Source organism: Manacus vitellinus, unplaced genomic scaffold (assembly GCF_001715985.3).
Source record: "Manacus vitellinus isolate BGI_N305 unplaced genomic scaffold, ASM171598v3 scaffold_7_pilon, whole genome shotgun sequence".
Classification (NCBI taxonomy): Eukaryota; Metazoa; Chordata; class Aves; order Passeriformes; family Pipridae; genus Manacus; species Manacus vitellinus.
The window spans coordinates 27,425,471-27,444,643 of NW_021940813.1; the positions used below are offsets into that span (position 1 = coordinate 27,425,471).

Genomic DNA, 19,173 nt, shown 5'->3' on the forward strand with positions numbered 1-19,173 from the left:
GGAAGAGTGTCTGTGTTCCCTTTGCTACTCACAGCAAACACTGAGCAATGTGAAAAACTTGGTGGGCGTTCTGTTTACTTCTTCTTTAAAAGAAGAGAGTGCCCTGGAATGAGCATCCTGTCAGAGCATTTTCAAAGAAGGGACATAATCATCTGTACTTTTCTCATTTCCCACAAACTGTTTTCAAGTCACCTTATAGCAGTTGGCTGGCTTAGATTGATGAATTTGTTCAGTGCTTGCATGGGACATTGTGTGGCTTCCCAGATGGTTATGAAAACTTAGGCAGGCAGAGAAGGAAATTGGGAATGCAGTGTTTTCATTCATGGCTGAAGGAGAGCTTGCGTTGAGCTATAGGAAAAGTTTTATCATGGTCAGATTTAATCCAAACCATTCTGTGTAGTTGCAATAATAAATTTTCCAGTTTCCAGGTAATATACTTTAAGTACGGCATGATATCAGTGATAGATTTCTTTTTTTATATACTCTAAGGCCCTTTATAGCTTTTCCAGTTCAGGGTAGATTTAAGATGTTGACAAGTGTCTTCAGAGACAATAAGGATTTTCGATTTCATCCCTCAACGCTACTGCTGAATAAGGCAGTGCTACTTCAGTAAGGATTTCAGCAGAATCATGCAGGGAACTTTGTTTTCTTACATTGACTGTTGCAGAACACTCAATTTTTGTTTTGCAGACTAACAAGGGGGATGAGCTTTCCAATCGCATCCAGAATACGTTGGGCAACTATGATGAAATGAAAGACTTGTTAACTGACCGATCAAACCAGAGCCATCTCGTTGGGGTTCCAAAACCTGGGGTTCCTCAGACGTCTCTCCCCAAGCCTGATGACCATTTTATTGCAGACTCAAGACTGCCACCTCCTCCTCCCATTTTGAGCACTACTTCTTCCAAACCATCATCCCTAGCTGCCCAGCAGAGCAAAAGTACCACGATGGGCTGGCAGAAGACTGGGCGTAATGCCGCTTCAGATGGCCAGCAGAGAGTGAGCAAACATGGACACCGGTCGCTGGAGTCACACAAGGGTGACTTCAAGTTGGCGAACCAAAAATCCAATCTGGAGAAACTAAAACGCTATGCATCAAGTCCCACCTCCTCTTCCTCCACTTCCTCCTCCTCCTCCTCCTCCTCCTCCTCCTCTTCCTCCTCCTCCAATACTGCCCAGCAAAGCTCACTGAGGGCCACGTTAGGAGATAACATCAGTAGAGTGCAGCAGCCAGCAAAGCTCAGTTGTAGCTCAGAAGGAGGAACTCAAGCACAAGAGAGGCCAGCAAAGCATGGTGGTGGGCACTGCGTCCAAAACTTCCCACCCTCTCTTGCTTCAAAGCCCAGTCTCGGTCAGCAGAAACCAACGGCTTATGTAAGGCCAATGGATGGTCAAGACCAGGCTCCTGATGAGTCTCCAAAGCTGAAGTTACCAGCAGAGACGACCAAATCATATAGGGGAGTGCCTTCCAACAAGCCTGATTCGGCCAGGCCCAAGTCAAAGATAGCCAAGTTCAACATTCCTAAGCAAGAAGAAGTAAGTGTTTTTATACTTCTTATGACATACCCTTGTAGATGGATGGATGATGCCTTATTGCACCTGTTTCTTTTACACATTTTTAACATATTAGTTTGCATGTTGAAATTTTTTGGTAAAATTGACATAGTAAATTGCAAGTAGAAGTCTCACAGTAATTTAAATATATCTCAACAGTGTCATCAGGATCTTGCTGTCATCAGGACCATAACACTTCTACAAAGGCACATTTTCTAGTAGTATATGTTATTTCACTGATTTTTTTCTGAGTGTCCACATATGAAATCTGGATTTTCTTTTTCTAGGCAGGTATATTGCTTCTTACTGTTCATTGACTTATTTCTCTGTGGCAAAGATGAAATGAAGTGCATGTGATTAGGAGTAGTTCTGCTACCCTTGATGTCAAAGTAGTTTCACAATCTAAAAAAATTACTTATATAATATGAAATTTGTGAAAAACATTATGAAATTTGTGGAGTAGATGAGAATACAGCAAGGAAACTCTCCTTTTAGTTCATAGTTTATGTTTCATTCCAATCTGTGAGAAGACTGAGGTTTGCTTCTTAAGGAATTGCCATCTGTAGAAACCCGGTGTAGTGGGTTGACCCATGCTACAAGTATGAGAAAGTGTCTGAAGAAGCTTCTAGACAACATTTCTGTTACCAGCAGTAAATATGAAAGATTTCTGCTTTACATTCATTTATTTTACATTCATTTTATGCCAGTAGGACATTTTGCTTTATCACTTTGACTGTGATTTTCTGTTTGGTCTTTTTGGATGGGGAGGAAATGATCGATTTTGGCAGAATAAAGGGTGATTTTTTTTTTTCCAGGGGTGTATTCAGAGGCCTGTATGCCATTTCAAAGATGGTCTCATCATCCTCTTATGCAAATTGGTAGCACTCCCATGACTTTAAAAATTCATAGTATTTATAGGACTAAAAGACTATTTGACTGAATCTCTGTGACTTTCTCAGAGAAGACACAGTGATTGTTTACTCTTACTTGACAGCTATGGTGTGTCTTGATATGTTTTTAGTCTTGAAATTTTGTTTCTGGCATTGTTAAAGGAGAGGGAAATCTAATTTTTGAAAGAGTTCTCTGGCCTCTTAATGCCCATTTTTCAGAAATGGAGTTGACTCTTGTATTCCCCCTTCGGTTTGGTTTGGGAGAGAAATCTCTCTGGAAGCAATTACTTCTGTGGTTTTTCTATAAGTGAAAATTCCATCAGTTCCAAACAGCACATAGGTGATATGTTGTTCCGGAAAAAGGGGTTGTTTAGCCTCTTAAGCCAGATTTCATACACAAATTTACATTCACAAACTGCTGTAATTGTGCAGATAGATCAGGTAATTGCAGATACTAATATCCATTTAGCTATTATTGCATCTTTCAGGCTTGTGTTTCTATGTGCAAGTGGGAAATATTGTTAGAATTAAGGATGCCTGTGGCAAATATCTGGCTCTTTTGCATTTTCCCCCTTTACATGTATGCAATGCTCTAAGGACTAGTTTGGAAAGTAGTTTTGATAGGCAATCATTTTTTTGTCTGAAATTCAGGATTTACCATTTGCATTCAAATTCACCTACCTCAGGAAAGAAAGATTTCATTTGTTGTATGTAATCCATGCTGATGCATAACAGTAAGTTTATACTGCAGTTTCTAGACATGTAGACATATTTGAGATAGCTTTAAACTTGTTTAGATACTGATGGCAATGTAGATTATGGTAGGAGAGAGTGGACTGCAGAGTAACCACTAAAGTATCGCCAACTTCTCACAGATTTTATATGATGCAGTATTAATAAAACAGTATTTGATAACATAAAATAAACATTTAACAGAATTTGAAGGAGGTGGACAAAAGCCATTGTATAGTAGGTTAAAAATAAATATTATGAAAAATTATGGACAAATTACTAAGAAGACAAATAGTAGGTACTATAGGTGTTGGAGTTTGAAACTGGAGCTAATGAAAGACAATATTTAGATCTGCAAGATCAATGCAAGACAATGTCAAGAGAGCTGAGAGTCCTGGTGATAAAACTGGCCAGCTTTTTTCCTTTACCCTGATGTTTACTTTGTTCTACCTTTTTCAATCCCAAGTGGCACAAGTTGAAATTGGTAACCCACTGGTATTGCTACAGGGAGAAATGTTCACAGAATATCACAGAATATGCCGGGTTGGAGGGGACCCAAAAGGATCATCGAGTCCAACTCTTAGCCCTGCACAGAACCATCCCCAAGAATCACACCATGTGCCCGAGAGTATCATCCAAACACTTCTTGAACTCTAGTGCTGTGACCACTTCCCTGGGGAGCCTGTTCCAGCAGACACCCTCTTTCTAATATCCAACCAAAACCTTCCCTGACACAACTTCAGGCCATTCCCCTTGGGTCCTGTCACCGGCCACCACAGAGAAGAGATCAGTGTCTGCCCCCTCTCTTCCCCTCACAAGAAAGTTGTAGACTGCAATGAAGTCTCCCCTCAGTCTCCTCTTCTCCAGGATGAACAGACCAAGTGACTTCAGCTGCTCCTCATACGGCTTCCCCTCAAGACCCTTCACCATCTTCACTGCCCTCCTTCGGACACTCTCTAATAGATTAATGTCTTTCTTATATTGTGGCACCTAAAACTGCCACAATATTCAAGATGAGGCTGCACCAGTGCAGAGCAGAGCAGGGCAATCACTTCCCTCAACCAGCTTTGCCTGATGCTCCCCAGGACATGACTGACCCTCCTGGCTGCTGGGGCACTGCTGACTCATACATTGACCAAAACTGAAAGTTTTTTCAGTTGGTGTTGCTTTATCCATCATCCTCTTAAATTTCTGCTTTTAAACTCATAAATTTTCTTCAAATGTTCACCATCCTCTATTAGGGAGAGAAGTTTTAAGCTGCTTTCAGCACAAAAGCTGTCATGATCCTGTGAATATTTGCAGGCAAGATGAGGCTTCTGTTTTTCAGGGTGAGGCTAAGGTGTTGACCAGGAAAGACCTTGTATCCGTAGTGGCTGTGGAAAGAGTAGCAATGCCATATAGGATGATCATGAGGGAAAGCAGGCTGACAAGTAGGCTGCAGCAGCGCCTGGAAGCTACATGGAGACAGAAATGAGAGTGGCAGAAAGCTGCCTAAGATCAGCCAGGAGAATATAGGAAGAAGGACAGGGGCAGGGAGCTTGGGGGTAGGGTATCTGGAATGCCGATGGTGAAATGAAGCTTTTTGTCTGCTAAAATAAAGAGTGAGTGGCTGCAATGGGCTAGGTAGGGCAGTTAGTGTGCTCTAGGGGTTAGTGTAGGCAGCACTGTGAGGTGTTTCTGGCTCCTGGTCACCTTGTTGTCCACCAGAACCCCCAGGTCCTTTGCTGAAGAGTTCATGTCCAGCCAGTCAGCCCCTGGCCTGTACTGGTGCTGGGGTTATTCCTCCCCTATTCAGGAACTTATGTTTTCCCTTGTTGAACTTCTTGAAGTTGATGTCAACCCATTTCTTCAGCCTGCCAGTGTCCCTCTGGAAGGCAGCACAACCTTCACCAGAAGGTCCTATCAGTCACTCTTCCCAGTTTTGTACCATCTCCAGACATGCTGAGGGTACACTCTGCTCCATCATACATGTAATTACTGAAGGTGTTAAACAGTATTGGCCCTGGTATTGGCTGTGGGGACTGGGCTCCAGCAGGAGTTTGCACTACTGATCACCACCCTCTGGGCCACTTTTATAATAAAACCTTTACTTTCTGTCTGCGTGTCTAATTTTGTCATTACACAGTTTTTTTTTTTCACTTTCAGCTCTTAAAATGTGTTCATAGTGATACCATGGTCCAAAGCCTATGGTTTTCAACTTAACCTAGAAAAGTTCTGCAGCTGCCTAACTGAACTGAAAACTAAGCTGCAGAAGGCTGTAAGAAGAAAAGTTGAAAAGAGGGGAAGCAGATTAAAAGGAGGAAAAATTGGAGGGGGCAAGGGGCAGGGGAGAAGCTATTGAGCCTGATCAAGTAGAGAAGTGAATGGAAAGAAGTGACCATTTCCCAAACTCTTGCAGAGTAGGGGCACATGAAGTGATGAGCACTTCTGTGTGATGTTTCAGTTTTAATTTGAACATCATGTGACTTTGGGCAATTTCAAGATCCACAGAGAAAATGAGGGAATAAGAATATATTGTTGTAAATCTTCTGGTTTACAAATCCACTTACTAATGCATCCAAGTTGAGTCCTCTGTTTCCGTGCACATATGTTTAGTTTATAGTACTTTCCAGAATCTATCAGTATATCTAATACTGCCTCTATACTCTGCTGAGAGAGTTGAGGCTGTTCAACCTGGAGAAGAGAAGGATCTGGGGACACCTTTTAGCATCTTCCAGTGCCTAAAGGGCAAGACAGCTGGAGAGACTTTGTACAAGGGCACGTAGTGATAGGACAAGGGGTAATGACTTTAAGCTGAAAGAGGGTGGGATTAGATTAGATATAAGAAAGTAATTCTTCACTGTGAGAGTGGCGAGGCACTTGAACAGGTCGCCCAGAGAAACCGTGGATGCCCCATCCCTGGAATTGTTCAAGGCCAGGTTGAGCAGCCTGGTCTAGTGGAAGGAGTCCCTACCCATGGCAAGGGGCATGATTCTAGATGATCTTTAAGGTCCCTTCCAAACCAAACCATTCTATGATTCTGTGATACCTGTGCACTTTCATTTGTGTTTACCAGTTTGAAGGAACCTTCAATGGAAAAATAAATACATAATGAAACCAAGTTAAGCCTCCCTGTAAGAACTGGAGAATAAGAAGTATCATACAAAGTGTGTGTGTCTTCAGCAGGATACAAACTCCTCTTCTGTATATCCCATGAGGTTTTCAGAGAAACAGGGCACAGAGTTGGCTGCAGTACAGTTATTATTCACTGGCAATAAAATCAGTTGAATACAAATTATAGACCATTACTTTTCAATACATGAAAAAGGTTGATTTTTAATGCAGTTCGATACCTCATATAATATTTTTAATCAGTTTTGGAAAGCCTTCAATACCTTGACACAGGCTGAAGCTTATAAATTTTTTTAATTGTTGTAATGAGAATAATTTGGATAGACGTGTGTAGAAAGGTAGCAGTTACTCATTTGGGAATTTAATCTTTAGGACCAAGGTACATCAGTGTTAATTAGAATCCATACCCAACCTCCTGGTCCTTCCAAAATTATGATACTGCTCGGTAGAAATGATAGCTCATCATCTCAAGTACTGCTATTTCACATTTTAAACTACTTATAAATTGCATTGCTTAGGTACCCACTGTATTGGATAAAAGGGAAGAGAAATTTGATACGAGGGTATAGAGGAAAAAAGGCAGAGAAATCAAGTGCCTCTTTTTTCTAAAATGTTCTTGAGTGAAACAGTAAGAAAAACCTAGAATGGTAAATCATGTTCTTTATATTTGAGTTCTGTTTTCAAATTTCATTTTAGAGGCTGCATGCTGCTTTTTTATTACATTGAAGAAGCCTTACCTATTGTCCTTTACTTACTTCTCTTAAGGGTTATGGAACAAGGAAATAGAGGTTGTATTCAGGAATGACTATCAGTCTAATGGTAAAAAAGAAAGATTTGGTTTTGTTAAATTTGGGAGCACATTTATGTGAAATGTAGATAAGGTCATCGTGAGGACGTGTTCTTATTTCACTTCACGGAGTACTTACACAACTTCTTCTGCAGCAGAAATGCACAATAGATTAAATGTTGAGTTTGTTTTTTTCTTTTCATTTTTACCCTGATCTTACTCAGGCAAATTCCTATTTGCCTGGATAAGATACTCTCTGCAGTCATTCTCCTTCAAGGGGCTATATATAGCTATCAGTATCTGGCACACGCGCTAGCAAGTGTCCTTTAAATCTGCAATCTTTTTTTTACCTCTCAGCTCTGTCCCCACATATTAATGGAAAGCAAAGACACCCTACAACTTTTTCCTCCATCTGAAAAAGGTCTTCAACATTTGGCCTTAATGTTGGTAATTTTTTCAAAATCAGTCTCTTTTAAGAAGAGCTTTGGTGCATAGCACATATAATAAGCAGTTCCATCCCAGTTTAAAATTTAAAGTGGAAGTTCATGTGTGAAAAAAACAAGTGCTGCTATATCTTACTTGCTAACAGAAGGTCCAGAGTAAACTAAAGAGGGAAGATACTCATTATCAGTGCATGCTTCCTCTGGAATTACCACATACCTGGATCTATGGGTCAGTAGAGGTGCAACAGTGTCTCAGGAGGAAGGAAAAGGGTTTAGAGGAGAACTAAATGCTTTTCCTCAGAGGCCCAATGCCACATCCCTCTGGCTCCAACAGATCCTGTTGAACTGTTGCAGGAATAAGAGCTGAATCCAGGTTTTTCTTTTCTACTTCCCAGGCTGTTCATTTCGGTCCCAGAAAGGCAGAAATGAAAATAAAAGTAATTGAAGATGCTTTTAGACCAAAAGGGAGGGAGAGATTGAATGCATTAGCAAAACGGTCCAGACTTCTTCCGGCAGCGTTTCAGGATGTGCCCAAAGAGGCTGGAGACATAAGCTCAGAATTAAGTGTGTTGATACTCCTCTACCATTTATCGACTTCGTTGAAGAACTTGCAGTGCTTGAGAAGCCAGTTAGCAATCACAGCACTCGAGTACTTGTAAGTATGAGCCAGTTGTAGATGTTTTCTTTCCCAGATGTTCATGGGAACGAGTTAGCAAGCTGCGTTTACAAGAAGACACAGATCAATTCATCCCTGTAATGGTAGCACTGACCTTCCCCACAAATAAAGGATGTTTTTCCATGTTAAACAGGAAGAACTGCATAACAAGAGCAGTGTGGTGCAAAGATCCCTGCTAGTTGTGAGTTATTCAGGACCTTCGAGTGTGTCTGTGGGAGGGCTGTGCATTACTGCCTGTTTTTATGTAGGAGAATTCAACAGAGTAGAACTGCAAAGAAAGAGTGTATTAAATAGAGTAGTGTTGGAAACGCTCTTAACGAACACAGTGGAGACCACAATGTGAAGGAATGTTTTTTTGGTATAGTTTTCAAGTTGTGACTCAAGCCTTTGCCTTTCTCGCATTCTGCAGTCACTGAGGCACACAACAACTCTGTGTGCAGGCAGCTCCAGTGAACACAGTGGGCCTAATCTCTCTGGTTATTCTTCCATGGCAGCTCTTGTAGAGGGAAAATCCTGTTTAGATGCCTTTACTTTTAGAGCTCCATACTGTTTCTACCCTCAGTGAAACAAGTTTCTCTTTTGAATTAATTGTCAGTATATTTTTTTCTTGGAAAACACTAGCTAAACTTATCCATAGGTTTTTCAAAATAAAGAATTTATTAGAATCATAACCTCTAAACTTTTCTGTATGGACTGATTATGGTGAATCTCTTGTTCCTATTTGTTTTTCATTGGTAGGATGACTATGATCAAAGAAAAATATCTTGAAATAGAATGTAAACTTACGATTGTCAAGAGAATTCCTTAATCTTTGCACCTGCTGTTTTGCAAGTTTTCTCTGAGGTTACTGCTTTCTAATTATGGAAAAAAATATTTCAATTCAGTTCATTGGGATCTTTCATAAGTCGGATACTCCCTTTGATAAAACTGACCTTTCCATCTTTTCAAAAGTTGAAAAGCAACCACTTTTGGGGCAAGGATAGCTTGATTGATGTATGAATATGATTCATTGTGAGAAACATTTATTCATCATGCCTTTTTGTTTTAACCCCCCAGAGTGGATAGTTTGGTTTATGAATCAGCTCTGGAGCTGATACAAGAGTGAATGCATAAAAATGTCCACAACCATGTATAATTGCTTTTTTAGTTCCTTGTAGTAAGCACTAAAGTTATTGATGAAGGAAATAAGATTTCTGGAATTAAAAAAACCAGATTTTAATGGCACATTTTGTCTGATTTTTTTTTAATCCGTTGTAGTCCTTATGATGATAACTGCATGTAATAAAAATCCTCCCAACCAGAAACAAAGCAGTCTAATAGACATCGTTTGTGAAATGTACCTGAGAAGATACTGTTATCACTTTTCCACCTTTGCCCTCATTAGCATGGATTGCTCCCAGGCCTGTAAGGGTGTTCAGCAGTTGGAGAAAGCAGTCCTTTCTGGACACGGCTGCAGGAGCTGCATGCTGCGGCATGGTACTGCAGCCAACACGAGAAGCTGTCCTCAGTGGAAGGTTGCGGCTGAGCATCTTCTCCCCATCTGCTTCATGGCTCCTTGAACAGAAGAGCACTTAGAAAGGGTTAGGGTACAGAGAGAGAGACAGGGTGGCCTTGCTGTGGACTTCAGATTACTGGAGAAATACTTAGATGCACTCTGTTTCCCAGACCTCACACTGCACAGCACTGGAGCATTGTATCAAGTGTGCAGTCAGGTGTGGAGTCCAAGCCCTTGTTGCTCCTGCAGGGCAGTTATATTAATGCCAACTCACATTCTCCTTTCCACTAATTATAGCAAGGTAGGGCATTTCTGTCTACTCTTTGTCTTCACAGAAATCTGCGAGGTAGTTTAGAATATTTTTAAAAAAAAGCAACAATGAAAATTATTTAACTGCATTGTTCTGTAGTTTCCCAGTCTTCATGAATCAGAATGACATGAAATTGTCACCACTGAACATACTCACTCGAGTCAGGTGTGACTGATGAGCAAGAGAACCAAAGGAAAATAAAGCGAGCTTCACAGATCACTGTTAAATTCCAGCTAAATAAATAATGTATATGTGCCACTTGATGTATAAGGTCAAAGAGGTCAGATCTCCAGTAATTGTTGTAAATGCATCCAGCCAGGCCAGAAGCAGTTAAAATCTTTATTTTTGGTCACATATTCACTTAACAGTAAATGAAGACAAATATACCCTTAAATATCTGCATGTAACATACTTTATTCACACTATGTGTCGTAAAGTTGTCATTTCTGTAGCACTTCTGAATCTATCTGAAGAGCTATCCCTGTGGTATCACAAAATAGCTTCCTAGAAAAGTAATTAACAGAAGGCTTTTTTTTTTTTAAGTTCAGAAAAGATAAATAACGTAGGCGTCTGATTTCCTGTCACTCTTGGTTAACTTTATATGAAAATGGATAGCTTCCAAATTAAAGCAGGCACCGGACTGTCTGGAGAAAAATGCATCTGTAAAGAAATGTGTACATTACATATTCATTTAGTTCCAAATGTCTTTAATTGTATTTTATATATAACAGTCGCATGTTCTGAAATATGGTACCTTTTTTACTTCATGTGTCAAAACCAGCATGCCAGAAAGGCTGAGGTTGTTTCTTACACAATTTAGGTTAAGCATTTCCTTTCCCAAATTCACTCATACATGTCCACTTTCTTCCTTCCCCACCAGCATGTTTCTCTGAGCGGTGGAGGCTCAGTATGAAGTGGCTTTACACCATGTTTTATTAAGAAGATAAATACACAAAAATCATTCAAGCCAGTGAGCAGCACGGTCAGGAGTACTGAGAACCAGCATTTTCCCCCCAAACCAAAAATTGCTATTTGTATTCCTCTGCATTTACTGCAAGTGGCTGTAGGCTAAGCTTGTATAGCTAGAAAGAAAGGAAAATCAAGAGTATTTCTTTTTAACTCTTATGGCTAACAGATGTTTAAGGAGAGATGGGATGGAAGACACTCTCTCTCTTTGCAACTATTTTGAAATGAGATGTTGTGGGTGATTTTTTTTCTTGCACATGCTAGACATTATTAGTATTCAAATACCAGCAGCATAATGCTAATCTAATTTTGCATTTATTTAAAACTAGTTGCACAACTGCGGTCAGATACAGAGGCAGGTACAACTTTATGTGACTGCTGCAGCTTTGAGACCTGAAGTAGAAAAGGGGAAGACATCTGTGAGATTATTGATTAAAAATGCAATCAAACCCAGTATTAATATAACGTATATAAAATGGCCATGATTTGGCAGTTCTGCAATATTTTCCAAGAGGCCTTTTCCAATTTTAATTACAATCCTAGGGACATCTGATAAAAGAAAACATATTATCAGAGACATCCGATACAGTAAAACATATTAGCTGGGTAATTTCTGATTTCATGGAAGTAGTAGTCCAGAACAGAAGTATGCTGTCTAGAAAAAAGGCATGGGATGGGGGACCAAGTGCAATGTGACAGTTGGAAAAAATACCATTAGCAGAAAATGAATAGTCTTCCTTGCACCAAATTGTCAATGTTTAGCCTGCAGGAAAAGTTAAAAATACATAAATAGAGAGGACATAACAATGAACTGAGCTTCATAACTGTGGAGGAGTCTGAGAACAAAACTATGTGGGAGTCAGAAGAGGAAAGAATGAAATTATTCATTTGGGAAACCCACCAAAAAGGAGTTAGTCACGGTCTAAATGTTTGTCCTCATAGGACGACCAAGTGCAATGTGAGACAGTTTGAAAAATACCATGAGTAGCAGTCGTAATTTATGGTAAAGTCTGCATGAAAGATCTTTCAGTAGCTTAGAGATGGCTAAGCAGGAACCAAAACTTTATTGTTTTTCTGTAGTGTGTTTGTTCCCATGAGGAAGCCTTAGGAAACACCCATCCTTCCCATGCTGTTCCTGCTCCCAAGTAGGAATGGCCCTACATGCAGAGTACATCCCTGAAAAAAGAATCAAACTGCATGACAGTGGTTGTTTCTAAAGAAGCTTATCCTCTCCCATGAGAAGAAAAATTTAGACAATGGGCATCACCACCTTCACATGTGTAAATCACTGTCTCAGGAGGAAAGCGCATTACCCTTCTTTACCCCATAAGCAGTATCACAATAGGCACAAATCTGGGCTTGTGTGTAGATGTAGCTTCAGTGGGAGGTGGAAGAGGTGAAACGTCACACTCACACAGGGTGTGCTAAAAGTCTGTGAACAGCCTCTACACAGAACTGACATTTTCTGAAACACAGCAAGTCCTTCCTCTCTCCCCCCTACCTCCCCAAAGGGATTAGTGCTCCTGATAACACCCAGTTGCATTCTCATCAATAAATAAAAATTATTTTTATTTTCTACTACTGTAATTTATTGCATTCAGGAATTTCAAAGCTCTTCATAAGCATTAATGACATCTGTGAAAAGAATATTTTAAATCTGGTTACAGAGGGATTAGCTGGGGTGAAGGTGGATGGGGTCACTTTCTGTGATGTTGCTGCTGGCAGAACAGGCCAACTTCTTTTGGCCCCATTTGCTGATATAGGTTGAGGGATCAGATGGAAAATAATGTGGTAGGCTGGGGTAGAGGACGGAATGACACACCCGGATTGTACGCCTTATTCCATCCCCAGACCAAGGCTGGACAAACTTGTGGCTGGCCACAGGCCCAGAGCAAGAACAGCCCGGGTGAATTGATGTAAAAGCAGAGTTCAAAACTGCAGAGACCGAACCCCCAGTTCTTTGTTCCGATGTTTGTGCTACAACTTGCCACATTGCAGAGTGGCTCATGAAACTCTGTCATAGCTTTGTGCTGGAAATGGAAGTTAACACAGAAGCATAAGTAAAGGCTTCTTAGTAAATTCTGAATTAATGTTTTTCACTGTATTTCTTCCTATCATTTAGATCGCTTTCAGACAGAGACAGTTTCTGAGTGATTATGTCACTTACGTTTTACCACTTGCATCTGAGTTATTCACTGCACATCCTCCACTAGAAATTAATAGGGGTTTTGCCATTGCATTAAGTGGTAGCAAGACCAGGGTTTGACAGGGAGGAATATTGTTTTTCTACATTGTACGAACTTCCTTTGGTCAAGACGATATTGCTTGAGGGAAGATGGTCTTTTTTCTTCAGTCTTCCTTTGTTTTGTTCCAGAAGTGCAGCTGTCATGCTTGTGGTTGTTTTTTGAAATCATTATTACTTTGAAGAAAGTTAACAATAGTAATACAGAATAACAATTGGTGCCAGTAGTTGGCATTTGAATTCAGAAACACTATGCTGCATTAATCTATTAAATTCAGGACATATCTTTAGAGCATCAGAGGAGCTTCTTGACCAGTCTGAGGTGTTTGAGTAATTTTTTTCTCTCTCGTAATTAAAGTTTCTAGCTCCCTGTTCAGAATCAGTTTCTTCACCAACTGTTCAGTGAATAAATCTATGTGAGTGATTTCCTGACAGTCGTACATTAGGAATTATGGCATATCTCTGCTCATAACTTACAGAACTATCTCAATACAGAGAAGAGACCATAAAACATGCCAAATGGGGATTTCTCAGATATGCTAATTGCTGCTATATAAAGAGCACGGGATGAAGAGCTGACACAGAGGAAGTTCAACTAGAAAGTACCTGCCACAAATCTTTGAAGGTCCACAGAGAAGCAAATCCTTCTGCTGCCACTTCCTGGCAGAGCTCTGCTGAGCGAAGCCTTTGTAGCTGAGTGAGCTTGGGCAGGGAGGGCTGGTGGCTCCCTGCAGGTTCTGTGGCCAGACAAGATCTGGGACAGACGTCTTGACTCTGGGAGCTGCTGCCATCATCTAGGGGCCTGTGGAGTTGGCAAAGTACCAGTATAATAAGCAGTCCCCACCTTCTCTTGCCTTCTCAGGTGTGGTGCCCAGGCAGGGTTCTCATCTGTTCTTAAATAGACCCAAATGCAGGCCTCATTAATTTCTCTTGAAATGGACTGGATTGCATTTAGCACTCCCATTTTCTTGTCTATGAGTTTGGCTCTCAAAATAAAGCTGCTGTTTTCTTTAGACTGAATGTTTGTGTATTCAGAGCAAGGCTGACTAATGGACATCCACCGCCTCTTCCGTGAAGGTTAGGTTTGCCATTCAGTGACAGAAAGATGGTGTCCATGTAAATCATCCTCTCCTTTTTTGCAAAATTTGTACTAAATTGACATTCATGCCAAACTTAGCAAATTAACTCCATATCTCTAGAGTACCATGAAAGAATTTACAGAGCAGAGTGGGAGATACAGTCTAGCAAATTTGCTGTAAGCAGGTGTGAGTTACACTCTTGTAGCTTTTTTAAATGATACGTTTTATGCACTGACTACAGATAGGTATTTTTGCACTCAGTGGAGTGAGGCTGGATCACTGAACTCATTTTAAGTAGGCCATTAAGCATCTCTGTTTAATACTGATTTTTAGCCATTGCACTTGAACTCTTTGCCCGCAGGCTGACCTGGCAGACAAAAATCAAAATAGCTGTGCCCCAGCAGCTAACAGCAGCTCTGCTACATCTGCTGATACACCTGTACACTTTTTTTTTTTTTTGCAAACAAGTTTTTTGTACTATTTATGAAATACACATCTTACTAAAGGTAATAATTAATGTGGAAAGATGAAACCAAATAATTATTATTCCATAATTTCAATATAGAACACTTTTTAAAAATAAGTCAGCTAGACGAATCAAACAGCATAGAAATGGAATGTCCCTTTTCAGGCCCTGTGGGAAATTCAGCTAATGAACTGAACAATATCAGTTTCTAGACAGGCAAGAAAGTCTGCTTAATTTAAAGAAATAAATTCAACTATTTGCCTCCTTATTTAAAATCATAGTTTTGGGAATGATCACATAATATGAAAAAAGTAACTTCAGTATGGTCTGTGTGTTTTTAACCACCAAGCAAAATACAATTAACTTTAAAATGGTAAATTGTAATGCTTACAAAAAAAATTTTCTGCCTTCTGGGTGTGACTATCATTTGAATGTGGTGATGTCACCCTGTGAGCCATTAAAGCATTATCAATGAGCAGGCTGTGCTTTTTCTAATGATTACTGTGGGGTTGAAAAAGACTCTGCAATGTTCCTGCAGTTTGTTCATCATTTTTGTTTGATAATTGTCCTAAAAATCAATGACAGCTACTGAGTACAGAAATTTGATTTAACCAAGTATAAATATAGGCAGCAATTTAGACTGTTCTTGCTCAATAGGAAAATGTCTTTGGATAATAAGTGGATTCCTATCTAAATTCATGAGTTCTTTTATGACATTTTGGGTTAAGCCTGAAATAGATTAATCTTTTTCTGATAAAGTTGCATAAGCTGTGATTTCTCTGGTGACCACATTTAATTGGATATTAAATAAAGTGCTTATCTCTACACCAACAGGTTTTACAGGCTGGATTTCACAGATTAAATAACAAGTAGTAGGCACACACAAAATTTTTTTGATTAAACCGTGATATGCTCAGATTAAAAATTAGACTGTCTTGATTAAGGTAGGCTTTTGAGGTGCATTATTGCAACTGAGGGTTAAATGCACAGAATAGAGGGAAACTGCAGGATGGTGCAAAGAGCCATGAGGACAGGTCAGGTCTGTGCATTCTTCCTTTCCTGCTTATTCTTCAGCAAATGTACAGTGGTGTGATTTTTTTTGTTGGGTTTAACAAGAAGCTTGAATTCCTGATAATGTTTTTGAAAAGCTTGAGGTCGGGATTCATTATGCAAGGTGCTGTACAAGCGCACAGCGAGAGGTATCCTGTGATAGAGCCTATCAGCCCTGGAAAGGCAGAGGAAAGGTTAACAGAAGCCTGGAAAGTAAATTAACCTATCGCACCTGAAGAAAGGAGATAGGGACAATGCTGAGAGAAGTACCCAGATGGAAAAACATAGATGGTGTCTGGGAGGAGGAAGTCTTAATAGGGTGAGCAAAGACCACACTAGGGAGGAAGAGTGAGGTAAGAAGGAGGGGATGGAGAAGGTGAAGCTGAAAGCACAGCCTGGCTGTTACAGGAGGCATTTGTCTGGTACTCTGCTTGCTGGAGAAGGCAGACTGGCAAAAGGGCTCCAAAGGGGCGAGAGGTAGTTAGGACTCGCTGCATTTCCTTTAATGATAATGGAGGACACTCTTTGGAGCTGAAAGGACACTTCTGTCTGAGAAAAGGACAGGACATTGAAGGAATTTGTCTGAATGGCTCTGGTACATTGGTGAGATCCATTGAAAGGAATAGAGCAGCTGTGCAGAGTAAGACAGGAGGGGCACCACCAGTGTGAGCCAGAGGCCTTACAGGAGGAGAAAATAAATGAAGACATTTGCGTTGAGTAAGCTGTGCTAAACCAAATGATGTGGAGCTCACACTAATTACCATTTTCTCCCCACTGCTATGACATACTGTGAATGTGAGAACAAACTGATGCCTTCCTATGTAATCAAGCCTGCTTTTGACTTTCTGTGCATGGAGCTGGCAGCCCTCTGATAGCATTTAGTTGGTTTTGTCCTCATATATGGGATGAGAGAATTGCAGTAGCACTATGCAGCCAGCTCAGGAGCTTGGACAACCCTTTCCTGGTGGATTTTTTTTTACTTTGGAAAGATCAACCAGGAAGAGCTGTGGTGTGAGTTTATCTTTTTTTTCCCCCTAAATAAAATTGACCCATTGCACAGAGCATGCAGTTGTTCCCAAGCTAATGTCAGACTTGGAAATTGTAGTTGCTTGCTGAACACAGCTTACAGCAAGTCGGCAAAGGCTGGCAATGCTACAGGTGCCGTGCATTGTTGGCCAGGCTCTGGTGACTCCCGGCTGCTGGCATCATTTGGCTGAGATTCAAGGCACAAGGCGTTAAACAATCCCAAGTGTGTTACTGAAAGACAAAAATGGAAAGTAGTTCCACCGAGTAATGGGGACATGCATAATGGCCTCATGCTATATTCCAGTCTGGGGTCACTGGGCCTGTCTTTTTACCTGGTAGAAATAGCTGGTGTCCCGATGATAAAGATGTTGACAATTATCTTCTCTATCCTCCAAAGACCACACAAAGCTAAGCCTTTTCTTTTTACTTTTGCCTAATTTTCTTTTATTTGTCTTGTCATGATTTTGACATTGGCATGAGGCTATTTTCCAGAGGAATTTTTTTTGTCTTCTTAGCATTTGGTAATGCAAAACATTTTGTTAAGATTTTTTTCTCTGAAGCCACATTTTTTGTTAAGACTTTTTAGGATGGTGTTCTCTTTCCTACCTCTCACAGAAGTCAGCTAGTACATTAGCAGCCATTATTTCTCCCTAGGCTTCAGAAAAATGGTAAATTACTTAAATTTTTCTCTGGCTTTTTTTATTTCCAGTAAAAAAATAAAACAACATTTCCAAAAAAATGAAACACCAGGAAAGGGATGGCAAGCTTCAGAGCTTGTGTTGCTTTTGGAAACCAAGAGTTGGGTCAGGGGCTTCATCAGTCCACAGCCACATAAACGGGTTTCTGTGGAAAGGAGGGCTGTACAGGGCTGTCTGGTGGCAGCCACAACCTGCCCTTGGAGATGAGTCAGGCTGCTTCTCAGTGTCCAGCTGGGAATTCCCAGGGATGTCTGCAACCTCTGCTGTTAACAAGCAGGTGGCACGTTCCCTGTGCAGTCAAGGCAGTGGTAAACTGTTACGTGATAGCTTGGAGACTTTTCTTAGCAGAGCTGTATCTGTTTTTAAACCTTGTGCAGACCCATGAATACGTGAGTTAGCACATAGCGTACCCTTAGAGGTGTGGTTTGCAGGGGGGCTGTTTGTCTGTAGGCCTCCTTTCTCCCCTAATAGACCTGGGGAATTGTTCAAGGGGAAGCAGATTTCTTTAAACGTCTCTGCTCTGTTAGGGTGTCAGTGCTAAGATTGAAAAGATGGTATCTAGATCACCTCAAAGTGTAGGTATGTTTCATTTCTAGGTAACGGGGACCACGGTCTCTGCAGGTATAAATTGATCTCATGCCACCAACACTGGGCATTTGCCTCTTTACTTGCTGGTCTCTTACCAGACACAAGTAAGTTCCCAGGGTCCACACACCCTAACAGTAGTTTAATCTCTACTTTAACAGAGGGTCTTTGTAAAATTCACGTATGCAAATAGAGTGTTTCTAAATTGCCAACACAACAGCAGAAGCTTAAGTGCAATTTTTATTCCAATAAAGACATGATGAAATTATGCCTAATGGTCTGCAGACTGCACTTTTATATGCACTTGCAATGCTCCCATTGACTTCAACTGCTGTTGTCAAGGTATTTCAGTACTACTGAGCTAAGGATCATTACCCTGTGCTATTACAATACATTAAACTAATGCTATCATTTTTCTATTATAACAACAATACCTGGCGACTAAAGGCTACCTCCGACCCAATAACTTGCAATCAAATATTTGTTTCGGATTTCAAAATGCATATAAATTATGAGACCTGACAAAAATGTCCAGATTAGACTAGCCCATACCTCCACCTCGGTCTTTAATTATTTGCATGTCAACAAAACAAACTTGGCACTGATAAACAGTTTAGACATACTAACATTTTTAAGAACTTGAGGATTTTAGTTTATAAGTAAGTTGTGAACTAAGCTTTCATTGACTTCCATGCAAACAGCGTTGGAATAATAGATCTATACTGTACATATCCCAAATCTCTGAGCTTGTGTCCTTCAAAAACAAAGTAATTCCCTGACTACTGTTGATGAAGCATGCATCAGGGAATAGTTATACGAGTGTCTTGGAGCTGTGCTCAGTTGTCTGACTTCTGCTATTAAAACCAATCCACTATTTTGGGTGAGTCCTGTTTGCTCTAATGTAACGAAAAACACTGTACTTAAGTGCTGCAAGGAGAAAGCTTTGCAGAGATTACTGGTTCCTAAGAAATTAATAATTTTAAATCCATAAAGGAAAGGAAATTCACTGATTATATAGCCTTTGCTACACTTTCTGATTGCTTGCTACTTCTTCTATCTTTTT

General features: G+C 40.3%; 1 protein-coding gene across 1 annotated transcript in view; it reads left to right on the top strand.

Annotated features, from left to right (window-relative positions):
* AFF3 (AF4/FMR2 family member 3) overlaps nt 1-19,173 on the top strand; it is a 384,684-nt gene that overhangs the window by 116,516 nt on the left and 248,995 nt on the right. Inside the window, exon 4 of the mRNA XM_029964773.1 lies at nt 691-1,536. Coding sequence (XP_029820633.1) covers nt 691-1,536 — 846 coding nt within the window. The remainder of the gene's footprint in view (nt 1-690; nt 1,537-19,173) is intronic.